The sequence below is a fragment of the Chrysemys picta genome, chromosome 22 (assembly GCF_011386835.1).
Source record: "Chrysemys picta bellii isolate R12L10 chromosome 22, ASM1138683v2, whole genome shotgun sequence".
Lineage (NCBI taxonomy): Eukaryota > Metazoa > Chordata > Testudines > Emydidae > Chrysemys > Chrysemys picta.
This window is the reverse complement of record NC_088812.1, coordinates 8,055,361-8,075,833: the sequence shown is the minus strand read 5'-3', so window position 1 is coordinate 8,075,833 and position 20,473 is coordinate 8,055,361. Positions and strand designations below refer to the sequence as shown.

General features: G+C 46.0%; 1 protein-coding gene and 2 long non-coding RNA genes across 3 annotated transcripts; 1 reads left to right on the top strand and 2 right to left on the bottom strand.

Moving 5' to 3' along the window:
- The first annotated feature begins 3,812 nt into the window (after positions 1–3,812).
- Positions 3,813–11,308, top strand: LOC135977072 (protein maestro-like). The gene is made up of 7 exons (XM_065576028.1): positions 3,813–3,956; positions 5,132–5,314; positions 6,223–6,378; positions 6,866–7,000; positions 7,279–7,381; positions 8,464–8,529; positions 9,646–11,308. The coding sequence occupies exons 1-7, from the start codon at positions 3,813–3,815 to the stop codon at positions 9,741–9,743; spliced, it is 885 nt and encodes a 294-aa protein (XP_065432100.1). The 3' UTR covers positions 9,744–11,308.
- Positions 11,309–13,047: 1,739 nt separating this feature from the next.
- On the bottom strand, positions 13,048–15,455 carry LOC103307488 (uncharacterized). The gene is made up of 4 exons (XR_010594427.1): positions 14,714–15,455; positions 14,559–14,616; positions 14,381–14,446; positions 13,048–13,928 (listed from the first exon to the last, which is right to left on the bottom strand). It is a non-coding gene; the product is annotated as an uncharacterized LOC103307488 (long non-coding RNA).
- A 1,514-nt stretch (positions 15,456–16,969) lies between these two features.
- LOC135977139 (uncharacterized) lies at positions 16,970–17,741 on the bottom strand. The gene is made up of 2 exons (XR_010594494.1): positions 17,233–17,741; positions 16,970–17,104 (listed from the first exon to the last, which is right to left on the bottom strand). It is a non-coding gene; the product is annotated as an uncharacterized LOC135977139 (long non-coding RNA).
- Positions 17,742–20,473: the final 2,732 nt, after the last annotated feature.

The window sequence follows — 20,473 nt, the reverse complement described above, 5'->3', positions numbered from 1 at the left end:
CCTGGGTCCCCCCTCACTCACCGCAGCCGGGGGTTCGCTGCCCTTCAATCTCGCCAGTTCCAGGTCAGGCTGACGCTGTCTGTCTTCATGCTGTCTCTGTCTCTCATTCTCCTGTCTCTGTCTCTCTTTCTCCTCCCGTTCATGCTGTCTCTGTTGTTCACGATCCTCCAGCTCTCTCAGTTTTAGCTCTTTCTCCCATTCCAGCCAATTCCGCTCCACGGATGCCGAACGTCGCCGGGAGGATCCTCTGCTGGCCGGCGAGCTTCGCCGGGAGGGTCCCCTGCTGGCTGGGGGGGCCACGGCGCCTTCGGTATTTGCTGGGCTCCTCCCCACCCTTCCCCTAGGCATAGGAAGGAGGGGTCTCGGGAAGCCCTCAGCAGCCGGCTGACCACTCCCAGCTGGGACAGACACTGGTGCCTGCGCTGCATTTGCCAGGCTGCTTCCCCCAGAGACAGGGATCAGTTCATTCGCGCGATCTTCCGCCTCCAGCTGGGCAATGAGCTGTTCTTTGGTGAGCCTCCCAATGCGCAGCCGCCTCTGCTTGCACAGCTCCACCAGGTCGCTCTTAAGCCGCTTGGCATACATCTTCCTGCTGGCCACTCACCGGCCTGTGTGCTCACAGCTCCCCACAGTTCCCAGGGGGACCCCTAGTGTGCCAGCCCTTCTCGAGGTCACCGCCTCTCTGCCAGGGTCGAGCTGCAGACTCCTCCGCCCCTGGGACCACTCGCTGCGATCCCCCCGGGGGACCCTGTTACTGCAAAAGTCCTTCTCGCTGGTCACACACTCCCAGGGGTAATAACCGTCTCTCTCCCACTCTTCAGCAGGCCTGGTCCCCGTCAATCCCCCTTCGTTTTACTGCTCCCCAGTCACTTACTGCAGGAAGCGCCGTCCACGGGGTGCAGTAGATCCCACCGCTGCCACCAGTTGTTGCGGAGTGTGGGGGAGTTAGGGCCCTGCACCCCTCTTCCCGAGATTCACTGCGACTCTCAACCAGCCAGTAAAGCAGAAGGTTTATTTAAGGACAGGAACACAGTCTCAAGCAGAGCGTGTAGGTATGACCAGACCCCCTCAATTAGGTCCCTCTGGGAGGTTCAGGGAGCTTAGACCCCAGCTTGGGGTTCCCTGCGTTGCACCACCCAGCCCCAACCGAAACTAAACTTCAAGCCCCTCCCGCTGCTCCTCTCCTTTGTTCAGTCTCCCGGGCAGAAGGTGTTAATTCTCCCCACCCCCGTTCCTGGCTCAGGTTACAGCTCAGGTAGCTTCCTTCAAGGGAAGTCCCACATCCCCACTGCAACCCCCCTGCAACATTCCCAGGTCAAATCTGCCCTGCTCCCTGCTCCGTCACAGTCTATAAGGTGCCACAGGACTCCTTGCCACCTTTATATTGTATCTCAACTTTCTAAACTCTTCTCCAAAAGTCAGGGCTAAGGCGTTTCCACTCAGAGACCTCACTTTGTCAGGCTCTCCTAGCTTTTTGTCTTTCTGTTTCTCCTAGCGTGACCAGACAGCAAGGGTGAAAAATCAGGACAGGGGGTGGGGGGAAATAGGCACCTGTATAAGATAAAGCCCCAAATATCGGGACATCTGGTCTCCCAAGTTTCTTTCTCTGTTCCCCTCAAAGAGCTCCTGCCCATGTCCTTTTATACAGTTTCCCTGTTAATGGAATGATTGGTTCCTTGACTCACTAGCCCCAATCTGACCTCGTAATCAGGTACACCTCTGTCCAATTAGGCCTTCTGTGAGGAATCAAATTAGTACTAATAGTGACCAGAGTGCTGATTCAGCACTCTGTAACGTCATATCTGGAGATATGACCCCAAAATGTGCATTAGTGATCACCACACTCTATGCCCCCAGTGTTTGGGTCCTGATCATGTATCTTTTCCATATTATTGTACTCTGCTAGTGCCCATACTCCTTGCAGAAAGGGGAAAATGACTGCAAAATTTTGTCCCTAGCAAAACTAGTCATATGAGATGTATGAGACTGAAACTTACCTCCCGGTATCAAGTCCTTCCAGGGACACTGGTGTCCAGGATATTGCCAATGGATGAACTGTCGATGAACAGCAGACCTGACAAGTAACCGGGGCTTCCTCGCTCTGTTCAGGCTGCACCTTCCTACTGATTGCTGCAGTTCTGTGCCTCTCTTTCCCCAGGCTTTCTATCCAAGCATTAGAGGCTGTGCTTTTCAAAGCTGGGAATGAGAGACTGGGGAGAGCGCTCAGGGCGCAGAAAACATGGAGTCTGCTTGAAAACCCCAAGACTCACCATGAGGGAGTGTGTCTGCTGGTGAGGTAAGAGATCTAGGAGGCATCATTTTATCCTTGGGAATCAGTAGCAAATAGAGTGGCTGAGAGGGAACCTCCAGTTTATAGCTTTGTGGGGGTGCCCTGGGTGGAAACACACAGCTCCCATTCTTAGATATCAGTGCTGTATGCTCAGAGCAGCTGAGTTTTTGAAGTGTGCAATCTACCCCATAAGCGGTTTATTTTGTCTTCCAGTGTTCTGCTAAGAGCTGAACTAATAACACCTGAGATCTTACAGAGCCTCCTCCCCTGGGTGAATTCCCCAACAGAAAACCTCCGAGTCACCAGCACAGCTCTCCTTGCCCAGGTAAGACACAGGGTTCTGAAGAGCGGTTTCACCATTAGATTGTTGTCTTATGTTTGCCTTTCTTTCGGGAGTTGTACAGTTCATTTCATAGGAGTAATTGTCATTTTAGATAGTAGAATGGGTCCTTCTTTATATGGAAACCTCACAAGGAATTTCATTACACCTTTCTGAGTCATTCTCTCGCTGATATTTTTATTGCTATCATTGCCTATACTAGCTACACAACCATTGGTGCTGGCTGAGAGAGATACAGACAGAGTTTGAATTCCTGGACCTCTTCTGCCAAGTCCTAGTGCTGATACTAACCAACAGCTCCTGATTCTGGTTTAGCTCAGCAGATCTTCTGAATGAACCTAGTGTCCTAATACTATAAAACAAGCAACATACAAATACATTCACATCTATCTTAGGTTCTCATTACTGTAGTATCTGAGTACCTCAAAACTCTTTAATGTCTGTATCCCCACGACACTCCTGGGAGGTAGGGAAGCACGATGATTCCTATTTTACAGGCAGGAAGCTGATGCACAGAAGGGCTAAGTGACTTGCCCAAGGTCTTTGAGAGAGCAGGAAATTGAACCTGGGTCTCCTAAGTCCTGGGCTAGTGTGATAACAACTGAACCATCCGCCCTTTCCACAGCCTTCCTCTAACATCGGCATCATATTTCCCACTTATGCTAAGCAACTATCTTAGGGGCTCATCTGGTTCTAAGAAAAACAATCGATCTGTGCCTGTGATGGGCTGTACCTGGGCTTTGAGGCTCATTACAGGAGGCCCCGTGGTCCTACTACACCCTGCCCCAGGCAAACAGCCACAAATCTGGGTCTGTCTAGAGAGGACTCATGAAAGCAGCCAAGACTCACTAAGGTCGGCTGGCAGGGTGCGCCAGGGGTGAGAAAAGGACTGTGGTACCAGACCCAGCCACTAAGAGGCTCTCAAGAGGTGAGTGGATCCCTATTATAGTGCCCAAAAGGAAAGCTCCATGTTTTAAAATATTTCTCATTTGTGTGGAATGATAAAGTTAGTGTCTTATGTGCCAAGTATCAGAGAGGGAGCCATATTAGTCTGTATCCACAAGACTGTGGCTGTAGGAGGACTCCTTGTTGTTTTTAGTGTATTCCACGTCTGCTCAAATTATATTCCCAATCTTAATGATCATATTGGGGCTAATGGACATGTTGATTTTATTTCAGCTAATGAGTGATCCCATGCTCAGGGAGAAGAAGTTCCTTAAGTCCGTCTTGAGCATCTTGGAAGAAAGGTCCCAGGATAGGAACAGCATTGTCCGCCAGATGGCTGTGAGAGGTCTGGGAAATTTAGTCTATGGGGCGCCTGAGAAGGTAAGAGAGATTACTGAATAGAATGCAGCATAACTAGAGAAACCAAGAGAGAGAATTGTTCAGAGTTTACAGAGGCTGCACAAAATGCACTAGGCCAAATTCTGCTCTCTCATATACCCTAGTAACCTCTTTGCAGTAAACATAGAGCAAGCTGGATCCTTTGGTAAGCTGGGCATAAGTCAACAATGTGCGCTTTAATATGACCATATGTAAATGTATACATCTGGGAACAAAAAATGCAGGCCATACTTACAGGATGAGAGACTCTATCCCAGGAAGCAATGATGCCGAAAAAAACTTGAGTCATGGCAGATAATCAATTGAACATTAGCTCCCAATATGAAGTTGTGGCCAAAAGGCTGAAATGATCCTTGAAGATATAAACAGAGGAATCTTGAAGAAGAGTAAAGAAGTTATTTTCCCTCTGACTATGACACTCATGTGAGCACTGCTGGAATACTGTGTCCAGATCAGGTATCCACAATTCAAGAAGGATGCTGATAAATTAGAGAGGATTCAGAGAAGAGTCTCAAGAATTATCAAAGGATTGGAAAATATCCCTTTAGTGATAGACTCAAGGAGCTCAATCTATTTAGCTTTACAAAGAGAAGGTTAAGGAGTGACTTGAGGACAGTCTATAACTACTCACATGGGGAATAAATTTTGATAATGGGTTCTTCACATTAGCAAACAAAGGTATAACAAGATTCAATGGGGAAAAATGAAGCTAGACTAATTCAGACTGGAAATAAGGCATACATTTTTAATGGTAATTTTAATTAACCATTGGAAGAATTTACCAAAGGTTGTGGTGGATTCTCTGTCACTAGCAATTTTAAAATCAAGATTGGATGTTTTTCTAAAAGATACATTCTAGTTCAAACAGAGACTATTTCGGGGAAGTTCTATGTTATGCAGGAGGTCAGACCGGATAATCACAATGGTCCCTTTTGGCCTTGGAATCTAAGTAACTAGGAATCTAATAATAGGATTACACAGGTGTATTATGGCACCAAGTTGGGCTCATTGTAGCTAGCACTTGGTCTGAAATATAGCTACAGGTCTCTGGGGGGAGACGGGGTTAATGAAATTCCCACAGCTTCATAACTGCTAAAGAAAACTTATTAGAAGTGTGATCAGTGATAAGTGTTCTTTAATGTCATATGTTTGTACAGGTGAAAAAGCACAAGAAGTTTCTTCTGGACATACTGATCGGGGCCTTACATGACATTTTCAGTTCGGAAGTCATTGGCGAGAGCATGAAAGCACTGGCCAAAGTCCTGAAGGAGCTAAAAGAGAAGGACATAGGTTCTTCCTTCAAAGACCTCACCCAACAGATCCGGACCTACTTTGACGATGTATGTGAACAAATCTCTCCAACCCCAGTTCAGCCGATCTTGATTAGACTCCATTTACAATGCGTGATGTGGACTCCCTGGGCATTGCTCATGTCGGAGTGAAGAGATTTTAGGCCCCAGGGAAGAGAGGTGTTTTACGGAGGAGGAGAACATTAGGAGGATGGGGATGACATCCCTGCTCCCACAGTCTCACCCTTCTATTCTTCTTTATTGCCACTGAGAACCTCAAAGAAAGTCTGAATACTAGATTAGATAGCTAGATAACCATGAAATGGGAGTTACAGAGTACAATAGAGAGTGTTGGGCCTGTTCTATACCATTTTTATGTGAGAGGGTTGGAATGATAATTCCGTTTTGCACAGAATTTAGAGATTTCAGATTTGGGTTTTGTTCCTATTTATGGGAACCCCTCTCCCCAAAGTTCAAAACTCTTTGTGAAACAGAATTACTATTCTCAACCTAGCTCTATTGGAAGCCTTGGCCCAGGCAGTCTGCTCTCAGACTATCCCGGTGCTGGGAACCCAGGAAACTCTGGGAGCTAGAGGTGCCAGGGAGTTGCAAATTTGAGAGCCAGGACTCCCAGGGTCCCAGAAGCTGGGGGCCTGGAAGCCCACGATCCCAATCAGCCTGCTAGATCGGCTGCCACAGAGCTGGATGGGTGCACTGGAAAGACACCAGGCAAGTTTCTAAGGACCCCTACCTGGCTTCCGGAGGAATTTCATCAAAACTGAACTGTCTCTAAAATATTTTGATGAATCAGCAAATTCAAACAAAAAATTGGTTAATTACCATTTTTCCGACTAGCTGTAGTTGGAATCACTCTACTTTAGCGTAGAAGAGATGGCTGTGCGAAGTGCATGATGTGATTGTCTCTTAGTTACTAACTTGCGGGGCTTTCTTGGCTGTAGGAGGATGATGCTCTTCGCTCAATGGCCTTTGTCCTATTTGGCATCCTGGCCCGGCTGACAAAGAGAAAATGGAAGACCTATTTCGCCGACCAGGTTAAACAGAGCTGGGTCACACTTCTGCTGCACCTGCAAGACCCAAACCCTGAGGTTTCAGTGGTAAGACCGACAGTGACTTATTTACTAAGCAAAAGGAATCTTCCTCCCAATGCCAGGGGAGCTCTGCTATTCCTGCCTGCTGTGGAGGCCCAAATTCTCCCCTCAGTTCATTGCCCTCCTGCTGAGTCAGTTCCAGCCAGGTTGGTCCATGGCTGCCTCACCAGAATCCAGGAGAGGTCATGGGTCTGACCCCGACAGGTCTCTGTTCCTGTCTGCCCCTGCCTCCCCAGAACAGAGAGACCACAGCTATGCCTGGTGCAGCAGCTTTCATCGGTATATCTGTTCCCAAAAGACATTGATGCTACCTCCAGGTTTCAGTTGAAGCTCTCCCGTCTATTAGTCATTCCTGCATGTTTTCTGCCAATTACATCCAGATGAATCCCTTTTTTTCATCCTGGAATAGATGAGCAGTCACGCAGATGAGTTCCCTTTGAATGAACATAGCACTCGGTAGGGAACAATTCAATGGTGTGACACTGTTTTTCAGGAATGCAGAGCTACGTTTCACCTCTGTTTCCCGTTTTTGGGACTGAAGAGACTCCAAAGGGCAATTAATGAGCACCTTGGTGGCACAGCCGAGCTGAAGCCTGAAGAGCTCCAGGTGGACATTTGCAGACACCTTGTGAGTGAGCTGTTGAACTGTCTGAGATTATTGACTGGAGTGGTGGTGTAGAGGTGGTGTGGGGGGGGATGTGTGATGGACAATGTAAATAACTGTAAGAGTGGGATATATGACTGAGGGTGATGGGAAATGTAAATCTGCCACAGATTCCCATTGTTCCCACTTCTACCCAGCCAGCTGTTCTCTCTCTTATTTACCTGTGGTTCGTAAAAGCATGTGCTGGCAGTCAAAGGGCACTTCTAGCCAGAGAGAGCTCATGTATCCCTGATTTCCTCTAGGCCAAAGAGAATGCAGAGCTGCTGGAGAAATTGTACCAAACCACCATCACGTACTTCTATAGCAGCTGGGAAGAGATCCGGGCAGTTGCAGCCAACTTAGCTGGTGAGAGATGATGCCCAGTGTCCCTTTTGGTATTTCCATTGAGGGAGACAGAAACAATCCCACTGTGCAGCGCTGAGCTGCCATTAATCTCTCTGTGCCTCAGCTTCCCATCCATAGATGGAGATGTTAATATCCCTACCTCTCCAGTGTGGTGGATTAGTTGCTATCAAGTGCTTCGGGATCCTTGCAGGGAAAGCACGGTGCAGTCATTTAGTAGTAGAGGCAGGGACATTGTCACGTAGGGCATGGTTACACTTTGAGCTGGGAGTATAATTCCCAGCTTGATGAGACGTACCCGCACTAGTCCTGCGTGCTAAAAATAGAGAGTAGTTGCGATGGCAGGAGCAGCAGGAGGTTTAACCACCCCAAGTATGATCCCATCCAAACCCCAAAGTCTATTCTCAAGGTGGCTAGCTCCTCCCACTGCTCGTGCTGCCTTAGCTACATTCTAATGTTAGCATGCTATCGCTGTCAGAGCCAGTGTGGGCCTGTCCCATTGAACTGGGAGTGATACCCCTAGATCAAAGTGCAGACCTACTCACAGTGTTGTTCAGTGCTCCTCACTGCTACTTCATCATTGGGGGGCATGCAGCCCACCTCCCCATAGCGCCTGCTGTTTCGGGTTCCTGGCCACGCCACCTTGTCAAGGAAGCATTAGGTTCCTCCTCTTTGGCCCTGTGCCCTCTTCACCCTAGCACACCCATGTGAGACAGGCAGGCATTGTGGCCTACGTCTCAGCTATCAGTCACCTTGTGAGATCCCTGCTTAGAACTCACTTATTCCTGGCCCCAGTCCTTTGCTCAGACCACTAGACCAAGACACTATCTTAGTATGTCTTCAATAACTGACAGCAGTGGCAAGAGGAACAAATGGGTTTTATGTAAACATTCTTTTTAAAAAATGCCTCTCTCATTCTCTTCAGTGTGGACTCTAAACTGCTCTAGCATCCTCTTGCCCACAGCTCACCCTTAGGCCCACAGTAGGAGATGCCAAAGACGTGTCTAGGGGCTGCTAATGTCACTTTGCACTCAACAAGGGAAGGTTTTATTATTGTTGTTATTTATTTTACATTGTGTATTTAGGCATCATCCTGGAACACACAGACAGGCAGCGTATGGAATGGCTGGACCTGGAACATCTGCTAATGTGTAAGTAATAAATACAGTTGAAGTCCTGTTCATTAGTGAGTTCTAAAGGAATTTGGCTGACAAGCCGCAGTAACCAATACCACTGGTGCAAAGTGCATCAGCCCCACAGCAAAGGACAAATTCACTCTTGCCCAGTAGAAAGTCCACTTTAATTTTCCCGGAAGGAGGAAGCTGCAGAAGGTGTGATATGAGTCAGTGCATCTCCTGGTTGTCCTGGCAATGCCCCCTCCACAGCCAGTGCTATCCACTCTTTGGGCTTTATTGGCTCTCTGTGGACTCCCCAGGTGAGAAGAAGTTGTCGCCACTTTCTGCTACCTCAAATTTCCCACCAGCAATTTTTCTTCCAGTAGGTGCCCTGTATCATGTATAAACCAGCTTGGACCTGGCCTCTGTTAAATTCCAGGTTTAGTTGAGCTCAGGCAGTGTCTCCTGAATAGAGATGGAAAATAAACTTAAAAGTGGAAGCTATTGAAACAATGGGCCTTCTTCCATTTACAGCAGAGTGGATGACTTTCTGGTAGAGTCAGGGTCTCCCCACAGTGGGGAGCATGGAAGGGACCCAGTGGAGGAACCTAAAACTTTGTATTGGAGAGCTGCTGTAGCGTGGTATTTAGAGGTAATAAGTCTCCAGCTATTTCAGGCACAGGGGACTATAAGAAAAGTTTCAGAGTACTCTCACACTTATTATCAAACTGTCTGTACTCGGCTAGCTTGATTATCACTTCAAAAGTTTTTTTTCTCTTAATTAATTGGCCTCTCAGAGTTGGTAAGACAACTCCCACCTGTTTATGCTCTCTGTATGTATGTATGTATATATATCTCCTCAATATATGTTCCATTCTATATGCATCCGAAGAAGTGGGCTGTAGTCCACGAAAGCTTATGCTCTAATAAATTTGTTAGTCTCTAAGGTGCCACAAGTACTCCTGTTCTTCTTTTTATAAGAAAAGTGAGGCATATTGATCTCTCAGGTATTTTCCATCCCAATAGAAGGACTGAGCCCAGTTTCACATTTTTCCATGTGATCATTCTGCTTAGGTAGTTCAAGGTTCTGTGATCACACTTAGCTGTGATTTGACAGTCTGTTCACTAACGTGTTGTCCTCTGTAATTTCAGCTCTCCAAGTCCTACAGAAAGACCCAAGTCCCACTGTCCAGCTGGTGGCAACTGAGATCATCAGTGACATCTGTTCTGGCCGAGTGATTGGGGAATGAAGCGCAACGGAGACAAACAGAAGAAGGTGCTCCAGTAGTATAAGGGCCCTACCATCATTCAAACGTTAACCCCACCCCTTGCCCACCGGTCACCAAAAGTCCCACACCCATGGGGTATTACTTCCGGGGTCAAGACGGACACATAACCAGAAGCAAGGTGTGTCATGTGGCCCCTCTAAAAACTCCTCCCACCGTCCTCTACCAATCAGGAGGGGTTTCAGCCACTGGGGACCACCAGTTTGACCAACTAGGGCGGGGAATTCTGGGGTGGGGTGACCCATCCGGAAGTGGTTCGTGTGACCCCCTCTAAGAACTCCTCCCACCACCCTTTACCAATTGCGATGGGTTTTGGCTGCAGAGGACTGCCCCAAGAGGAGATTTGGCCAAAATAGGGCAGGTTCTTGGATGGGGTGAACTGCCCAGAAGAGGGTCATGCGACCCCTCTAAGGACTCCTCCCAATGCCCTCTGCCAATCAGAGTGCAGAACCATCAACCCATAAGTCCCAGTACCGGGCAGAGGAGGCCATCTCTTATCAAGAAGACATGTTTTAGAAATTGTGGAAAGGCTGAGAGGAAACATGGACTCCTCTACCACCCCCGTGAGAACTTCAGACTTTGTTTTAGCCCCGAGGACCTTTGGACTTGTATGGAGAAATTGCTACAGCAGTGAGAGTTCCAAGGAGGGCCCTTTGACTCAACCGTTGATAGATACCTTGGAACCCGACCCCGAAACCCAAACCAATGAGTGTGACAGCCTCTCATTGTCCACCCCCCTAAAGTTGGAAGAGGATCATGGCTTGGGGGAGTCACCAGTGGACAAGGTGAACGCGAAAGACGTCGCTCAGGTAATCGCAAAGGAACACATCTAAGAAATTCTTTTTCGTGTAAGGGGCCGTTGATAAGACACGTGAGAGCTGCACGGTGTCCATGTTCACATATAGTCAAACAGAACGTTTCTCCTCTGATTTATCTCTATGATGTTGTCAAAAAACCCATATACAATCATATTGACGGGGACGGTAAAAGCCTTCCCAAAATGTATTTCTGCTCTCCCTTCTCCGTCATTTTCATAATCTCTTTTCTGTATAGGATACAAGCCTGTCTCAAAATTTTGACATCCTGCTGACAGTTGTACGCGAGCTCTTGTTGCAAGTCAAACGTCTCATACCTGTGGTCCCAATATCAGTCGAGAAACTCTGCTTTTTCCCTGGGCATCATGCTTTCTACACCATAGTGCTCCACACCAGGCATAGGCCCCGCTTAATTTTGATTTTCTCAAGTGTTAAAAAACAAAAATGTGGAAAATACCCTTTGTACCCTTCAAACCCCATCGCCTGCGGGAGCTTGCTAAGCTTCATGGGCAAGAAGTTTAAAGAGAGTCTATAAAACGAATGCCCAGGGCCTTAATTTGCACACACATTAGTTTACTACCCTGAGTGATCAGTTCTAGGTAATCTTTTCCTTCAGTAACTGTCTAACGATGAAGTACGCATCGTAACCTTTGGAATTGTGTGCTAGGAATGTGTAGTCCTGGAACTTTTTGCCAATAAAGGTCTTAACAACCATAGAAAGACACTCATCGTCCTTAAATTCCCAGGACTTTTCCGGCTTTAGGGACATAGTGAAAATGTAATTGGGAGTGTGCAACCCACTCTCCTCCATCTATTCAAAATCATAAAAAAATATATATACTTTTCTGAGGATTCAGGCTTTCTAAGGCTGTCCGTAAAACAGAGGTGACGTCTACATCACCAGTGATCAAAGCCTGACACTGCTTACAGCGCCTCCCTTTACACCTGTGCCGCTTGTCCACGTAAGACTGACACTTATCACACAATGTTTTAGACAGGCATTTGACTAGTTTTTTTGATGCACAGTCGATGTGTCTGTCTAAACACTCTTTGGACTGACAATATAGTCTACAGCTAGGACACCTCAGCTGCATGCCCACGTTGTCTGAGCATGTTACGCTCAGGCAGAGGCGGCAACGATACCTGCAAGAATGGTCGTGACTGTACACCGTGTGGCAAAACTCTCAATAATTTTTCGCTCCGAACAACTTTTTCGCATCCAGAAACCCATAGTAATGCTGCTCATGCAACAGGATGAAATAAGTCTTGGGGTACACTGGGCCCCCGTTTTAAAAAAGCCCCATCCACCTTTCGCCACATACAGCACCACCTGTATGTTGACTCCTAAATGCTGCTCAAACGTTGCTACATCACTGAGCATAACCTTTTTTTGATCCGACCACCCCAGTTTCTCATGCAACTTTCTTGCCCCCTCTCCCCGCCCTGCTAACAATTCCACGTCCCTAGGTTTACGGTCGGACATGACGGCCAAGAGCCCACCCGCAAAACACAGATTGGTACCCATGTAAGTCAGGTCTACTGAACATTGTCTCTTTTTATGGATGATTTGATTACTGAGGATACTCTACGAATGCCCCCACCCCTGGTTTTACAACGGTCACAACGAGGTGCAATGTCCCATCAACATGCAACTCTCTATTGCTCTGTAGCAGCTTTGAGGTCTGATTTAAGAAATCCTCAGCAGAAAGCTCATCTCTAGTTCTTCAGACCAAAAACAAAGGGTTAGTTAAATTACGGCTCTCTAAACGTAGCTGAACATAATCATCAGGGCCTACCCTACCATTAACGGCATCGAGCACTAACTGTATTCCCCGGTGTATGGCTTCAACAACCTACTGAACTGAATTTATTCGCTCAAGATTGACAAAACGAAATTCCACACAATACACTGACCCCCCCCCCCAAATCTAGGTAATTCATGTTGCCAACATCTCACTCTCTCCATATACACCTCTGCATTTTCAGGATTACTTGGGGGTTCCTCTACGGGACCATCAGTGGCATCTTTCTACATCAGATGCTATTTGAGAGTCAGACTCCGAGGTGCCTCCGTGAGGGTCATCGGGAGTAGATGGGGACCCATCTAGAGAGCCCTCTGGGGAATTTTCTAAACCAGACTCTGCGTGAGAGTCTGATTCCACCTCCCCATTTTCAGACAAGCCAGTTTGAGAGCCTCCAGTAGGGGGCATCTCTTTTTGTTTTTTCCCCTCATTACCTCTTTAGCCTTTTTAAAATTTTTACAGCGATCCTGGTCTGGAACTTTTTGGCAGCCATTTGTTTGTCCACCCAGCGCTGTCCCCCCTTTTGTTTACACCCGAGCTGATGTGTAGCCTTGAGGGTGCCCCTTTTACCCAGGCCCCTTTCCATGACTAGTCACGCCTGCTCAGAGCCACCCTTTGGAAAATTTGAAGTATTTTTCAAAAAGTCACCCACCAAAGCTTTTGCATTTTTGATGTGGTTTCCAGCCCTCCTTCCTTTTAGGCCCCCTGAAAATACAGCGTTCACCAGTATTCTGAACGAAGCGTCATATTTTTCCCAAGTGTTTTTAGAATACCGTTCTTATAGAACCCCCGAGGATACTGCGTCCATCAGTTTTCTGAATGAAGCATCATACTTTTCCCAAATACTAGACTATGGGGGAAGCTGTGAGGAGCTTATGGTGTTGGGGGAATGGTTTGTCAGTTCTTGGTTTTTTATTCACAACCCCTAGAGCGCATGCTCCGGGTTTGTGAATGTGTGTGTTTTTGTACACGTTCACAACCCCTAGAGCGCGTGCTGCAGGTTTGTGATGTGGGCGTTTTCGCTTAGTTTTCTCAGGGCTTGGTGTAGTGGTGGTCACTGAGGAACTGGAGTTGTGTTTGCATGGTTGGTTTTTACCAGAGTCTTTTGTTTTGTCCTTGGGTTTGACGCATATGAGGTTTGGACTGCCCTGATGCTTCATCTGCACTCTTGTGCTGTTTTGCCTTGTTAAAGGTCTCAAAGCAGATTTCTGGTTCTTTGGCAGTTCTGGTGGAGGTGTCCCTGTAGCTCTGACTATAGCATTGTCAGGAGAGCTGCACATGCCTGATTGGGGGGGGAAGGAACATATTACAAAACTGAACTTTACCATCTTTCTCACCCACACCTTTGCATTTACTTAAAATACAAAACCTCATAAATTAACCAAATTCATAAACACAATATATTTACTGGGCTTCATCCATCCATCCATCAGTCACTGATACTGGTGACATTTTCTTTTCAGCTGTCTCTTTTCTTTTTCTTTTAAGCTTGTTTACCCTCTGGTCTAAGGGTCTCTCATGTTTTGACTGTACTGTGGAGCAGACAATATTATAAATCACATGAAACTGTCTTGTAAACTTAAGAATAAAATATTTATTTGGGTGTTTTTCTATTTAAAAAGTCATAGCTTTAAAACAAAACAATCCATTGCAGGCTGTACAACAAACAGGAGTTTTGAGTTTATTTCTACCACTTTAAAACAAAAAACAACAAACCCACATTTTTTTTAATACACCTCATTTTGCAAAATAAAAACCAAACTGCTTTTAAAATCAACTTTTAAAATCCAGTTTAAAACCATTTTGCACAGGAAAAAAAAACACCCTCTTAGTTTGAAACACACCATTACCATCAGTTTGCAGCCATATACTTAAAAAAACCCACCTATGTTTTACACACACACACACACTTAAAAACACAGTTTGCAACAAAATACTGTTCAATAAATCCACCTGCATTTAAAAGCCAATTGCAGAAAGTTACCTTCTACTACAGGATAAAGTGTTGCAGGCACATACTTGTTCTGTTTTTCCCCATGTGTGTTTGGGCCTTTGGATTAAAGAACAAGCAAAAATGTTTCTTAGTATTACCCCCAAATCTCTATACAACCTGTGTAATACCTGAAATTATTAAGCAAAACTACAGTTAAAATGGTTTTTACCTTGGCCTGGTGATGAAATGCAATTTAAAGTTACTGGTTCCATGCTAAACAGATCACACTGCAATAAACATAGGCATCATTATTTACTAAGACAACATGGCCAACAAGTGATATTATATAATATATATTTTCAGAGTTAAAAACAGGGAGCATACCTCCTCTTGCAGTCCAGCAGCCGTTCAAGAGAGTTTCTGTTGAAAAAGTATCAGAGGGGTAGCCGTGTTAGTCTGAATCAGTAAAAAGCAACAGAGGGTCCTGTGGCACCTTTGAGACTAACAGATGCATCTGAAGAAGTGAGGTTCTTACCCACGAAAGCTTATGCTCGCAGTACTTCTGTTAGTCTCAAAGGTGCCACAGGACCCTCTGTTGCTTTCTGTTGAAAAAGACAGTCTCCAAAATACCTGAGGTTTTTATGCCATCCTAACCCTTTCTTTCAAACAGACTTCAAAATAGTAGCTAACAGGTTGATTTGATTGCTACAACTCTGGAATAATAGATACTTAAGGACTTTAGGCCCCTCCCTAACATTCCCTTTTGTGATCTAGGGTGGGGGAATTAAGTTGTCTGCACAACTGAGCTGCTTTTGGCTACATTTTTTTCCTTGTAGTTAAAATACATTTTTCTGTAGGGCCTTCTTACAGTATTAAACAGTAAATCCCCAATCCTTAGTGGAACTGCCCCATTCCCAAGTGGGGACCCTTTGCAGATATCAATACATGTCTTTGGGGCTTGTTTTTTTAAACATGTTTCTTTCATGCTTAAAGTTTGGGGTGGGGGTTTGAAATAAAATGGTTGTATCACAACCATAATAAGCACCCAGAGCTTTTAAATGTTTGATTGTCTTTAGAGCAAATGCTTGTTCTAAAGCATGGTGAAGGTTTGTGAACCCTTGAAACATTTCAGTTTTGGGTTAGACGCTTGTGTGTGGGTTGTTTTTTTGTTTTTGTTTTTTGGTAAATATATTCTTTTAAACGTTTAATGGCATTGAATTGCTAGAAAGAGTGACCCATAGCATTCAAACAACTCCTGGGGTCATATTTAAACTGTCCAATAGAGTTCTGCCAACTCCTGGGACATTTTAACTGTCTAATAGCGCTCTACCAACTCCAGGGGTTATATTTAAACTGTCCAATAGCATCTGCGAATTCCTGAGGTTTTATTTCATTTCATATTAATCAGAACTTGCCCACCCACCTCCCTTACTATGGGTGCACCCCAATCAAATTTATCCCTATGGCAACATGGGTATGTAATCATAATTACCTTCGCTATTCAGTGGGGGTGTGGTTAAAACCATTCAGTTCAACAGGATGAGTCAACTCTATTGTACTCAAACACATGTCTGAACCATCTCTGTTTGTTTGACTGGTGTAAGCAGAGTCAGGATGAGCTCTGCCCTGACATCTGGTGGTGAGTTGTGGAAAAGAACTTCAGGAACACATTTTTAGGATTTTTTCCCTTCCCACAACATACATTTCAGCTTTTTGCTGTAAATGGGTCTCTTTTACACAGAGACACAAGAGCTAGGTTCTCACAAACCATTTTTTTTAAGTATCAGGGGGTAGCCGTGTTAGTCTGTATCTACAAAAACAACAAGGAGTCTGGTGGCACCTTAAAGACTAACAGATTTATTTGGGCATAAGCTTTCGTGAGTAAAAACCTCACTTCTTCGGATGCATCCGAAGAAGTGAGGTTTTTACTCACGAAAGCTTATGCCCAAATAAATCTGTTAGTCTTTAAGGTGCCACCAGACTCCTTGTCATTTTTTTTAAATTGAAAAGACATACCGCTCCTTGAAAACAAACCAAGATGTTCCATCAAAACTTTTAGCTCACTTAAGGGCCAGAGACCTTCTAACAGAAACACAGATAGTCACAAAGCCCTTTTCAATAGATTTTTTAAAATTTACAGCTACCAAGTTTTATATTGCCTGTTTGTCCCCTCACCATTCTCTAACTTAATCCTTTTAGATTTCTTACAAATAGTCTTTTTCTTAAGCAGGACTCTGTCACTTTTAGTGCGGACCAGACGGTCAATATAACGCTGCAAGCAGGCATCTTCCAGTTTGGGCATTTCTTTAAAATGTGGCCAGGGTCTCCACTGAATTGCACAGCATTTATCAAGGTCACCCCTTGCGCTAACTGTTCTTGGGTTAGGCACAGACATTGCATAGCATAACCTATGGCAATAATAGTGTTCAATACGCTTTCCAAACACAGCTCAGCACACAGGCCCCGGAGTTTGCAGTTTACATTCATTGAAGTCCAAGTCACACAGTCATGGTGCCGTTGGGCTGGCGCATCTATGACACGGCCCTCACAAGCTTCAAAAAGCTTTTCCCTAAGACAGTGATTAAGAATGGCATAAACAGCAACGCGTACAATAGTCCGCATAACTTTTTCACGCTCACGACATGGCACTGGCTCAGTGAGTTCTATCCCAAGCCTCCTCCTAAACTCCTCATAGCCATCATCCTCGGGGTTCATCTTCGCTGCTTGATGCAATGCTGACCAGGGCCTCCGGTCCTCTAGAAAGGCATCGTCGAGCTGTCGAGAGATTTTTGGACAAGAAACAAGTGTAAGTTCCCACTGCTTGTTTTTAGATTTACACAACCCCAGGTTCCTAACCCCATTACACCCCATCATCGACCGTCACTTCTTAATCATTCATTTACCTGAGTGACATCTTTTCCATTCACCTTGTCCACCGGTGATTCCCCAAAGCCATGATCACCTTCCTCCTTCAGGGTGATGGACGACGAGAGGCCACCATGCTCATCGGGGTGTCTCCTGAGCGGTTGGGCTTTGGGTTCGGCTTCTGGCATATCCATCAATGGCTGGGCCAAAGGAATCCCCTCGGCTGCTCCCTCATCCACTTTGGAATTGTCGCTGCTGTAGCGCTTTCTCCACACAAGTCCAAAGGTCCTCAGAGCTAAAACAAAGTCCGAAGTTCTCACGGGGATGGTAAAGGACTCCCATGTTTCCTCTCAGCCTTGCCATAATTTCTAAAACACGTCTTCTTGGTAAGAGATGGCCTCCTCTGCCCAGCGCTAGGACTTATGGGGTGATGGTGCTGCATTCTGATTGGCAGAGGGCATTGGAAGGAGTTCTTAGAGGGGTCACACGACCCTCTTCTGGGTGGTTCACCCCATCCCAGAACCTGCCCTATTTTGGTCAAATCTCCTTTCGGGGCAATCCTCTGCAGCCGAAACCCATCGCGATTGGTAGAGAGTGTTGGGAGGAGTTCTTAGAAGGGTCACATGAACCACTTCCGGACTGGTGACCCCACCCCAGAATTTCCCCCAATTGGTCAAATCTCCTCTTGGGGTGGTCCCCAGCGGCTGAAACCCCTCCTGATTGGTAGAGGGTGGTGGTAGGAGTTCTTAGAGGGGTCACACAAACCTCGGAACTCCCCCTGATTGGTCAAATCTTCTCTCGGGGCATTCCTATCAAGGGCAAAACCCATCCTCCTCCTTGTACATCAACTTTGTTGACTATGAGAAAGCATTCGATAGCGTGGATCGAGAGACTCTCTGGAAGCTCCTTTGGCACTATGGCATCCTAGCAAAGGTGGTCAACTTGATTAAGAACGTATATGACGGCATACACTGTAGAGTGATCCATGGAGGGCAGCTTACAAACAGCTTCCAGGTGCGAACCGGAGTTAGACAAGGATGCTTGTTGTCACCATTTCTCTTTCTCCTTGTCATTGATTGGATTATGAAGACATCCACTTATGAGCGCAGGAACGGAATCCAGTGGACGTTGTGGACCCAGCTTGATGACCTGGACTTTGCTGATGACCTTGCACTCCTTTTGCATAGCAAACAGCAGATGCAAGAGAAGACCAACGTAGTGGCAGCCACGTCATCACAGGTTGGCCTCAACATCCACAAGGACAAGACCAAGATCCTCAAGATTAACTTCATCGGTAATGACCCAGTCACACTGAATGGAAGCCCTCTGGAAGAAGTGCAGTCCTTCACCTACCTAGGCAGCATCATGGACCAACAGGGTGGCACGGACGCAGACATCAAAGCAAGGATCGGTAAGGCAAGAGCAGCTTTCTTACAGCTCAAGAACATCTGGATCTCCAGAGAGCTGTCTTTGGCAACAAAGATTAGACTGTTCAACTCCAACGTGAAATCAGTTTTATTGTATGGAGCTGAAACCTGGAGGACAACTAAAACAACCACCAGGAAGATCCAGACCTTCATAAATAGTTGCCTTAGAAGGATTCTCCAGATCCGCTGGCCAGACACCATCAGCAACATCTACCTCTTGGAGAGGACCTGTCAACTTCCAGCAGAGGAAGAAATTAGAAGGAGAAGGTGGGGCTGGATAGGAGACACACTACGCAAGCAGCCAACCAACATCACTAGACAGGCATTGCGGTGGAACCCCCAAGGCAAGCGTAAAAGAGGCCATCCAAGAAACACCTGCGACGCGACCTTCAGGCTGATAGCATAAAAATGGGCTATACCTGGAACCAGCTAGAGCAAATGGCCCAGGACAGAGGACTCTGGAGATGTGTGGTTGGCGGCCCATACCCCGATTGGGGTGACGGGCATGAGTGAGAGTGAGTGAGAGCTAGACTCTGGGTTGTTCTAAATTATGCTGTCTTGAAACAGCCATTGCTGCACTGGAGATTGCTGTAGCTCAACGCACACTGTGTGTGCCATCTTCTGTTTCCAGCTCACACCCCATATACTTGGGTGGGAAGCTAGGAGTTGGTGACATTCAGCCAGCTACACTGGCTGTACACTATATATGCTAGTTCTGTGTGTTAGGGATTTGCACATGCTGGGGAATTCCTAGCTACCTCTTAGGGCAGCTTTATGGCTACTTTGTCCTGCTCCGCTGCAACATAGGGCAGCAAAAAGGTGATTTTACAACTGACCCCACCCCTATTTCTGCACCTACATGTGATTGTTAGGAGTCAAAGTTTAGGTATCCAGGTTTGGAAAATCCACTCACCTGGCATAAAGTTGTCTGATGTCAACCGAAGGACAAATATGCCTTTAAACATCAGTCCCCTTGTTTTTCAAATATCTATTTTAAACACCACAATGCTGATAGAGATTTAATCAGCACCTCTGCAGGTGGCTATAATGAGTATTTAGGCATCTAACTGCAGATTTTAGTACTTAACTTTAGCCACCCAAGGCCTTTGTATTTCTTTGCCCAATCCTATGAGTTGCTGAGTGTTCTCAAACTCCCACTGATGTTATTGGGAGATAAGGATGCTCTGCCCTTCAGAGAAGGCGCTCAGCAGATAGAACTCATCCTCCAAAGTTAGCTACTATGATCCTCCACCTCATAGAAAAAGGTCACTGAATGGTCAGGCTTCTAGTCTCCATCACCACCTCGTTCTCCAGTTTACTGTCCCCCGGGTTCAGGGCCTGTGGGGATTCCCCAGGCAGCAGTTAGCAGAGGAGGGCGAAAGGCAGAGGGAGTCTGGGATGTTATTGCTTATAGCTCTCAATGGGGAGACAATGTTCCTGTAAGAGTTGAATATTGGAAGGAAATCAATAGAGACCCCTGCTGAATTGACACATTCCGCTCATTCAAAAGCGACTATATTAAGTAATATGGGTTCCCCTAATCTTGTAGTGTTTCCTGTGTTGGTGTTTGCTTTCTATACCGTATCCAGCAGCTTATTCCTGGTCCATGTTATCATATTGTTATTCCCTAGTATTCGCCACTCTGTTTATGTGTATTAAGGGGCACTGGACAAATACTCATGACTCTTCACATTTCTTTTTCAGGTGCTGGCCAAGTATCTCACAAACAAGGTCATATGTAAATAACCCAGCCCCAGATTTTGGATTTACTGTACATACATTTCCTACTAAACTGGTTGAAGTATCTGTTTCAATTGCTCAGAGGCCTGATTTCTTCTTTCAGAGAAATTGG

What these genes read in the sequence shown, in the direction of transcription:
- LOC135977072 (XM_065576028.1), top strand. Translation starts at nt 3,813, where the DNA reads ATGAGTGATCCCATGCTCAGGGAGAAGAAGTTCCTTAAGTCCGTCTTG. An exon ending in TCTATGGGGCGCCTGAGAAG is followed by an intron (nt 3,957 to 5,131) that starts GTAAGAGAGATT and finishes ATGTTTGTACAG; the next exon opens with GTGAAAAAGCACAAGAAGTT. An exon ending in CAAACCCTGAGGTTTCAGTG is followed by an intron (nt 6,379 to 6,865) that starts GTAAGACCGACA and finishes ACTGTTTTTCAG; the next exon opens with GAATGCAGAGCTACGTTTCA.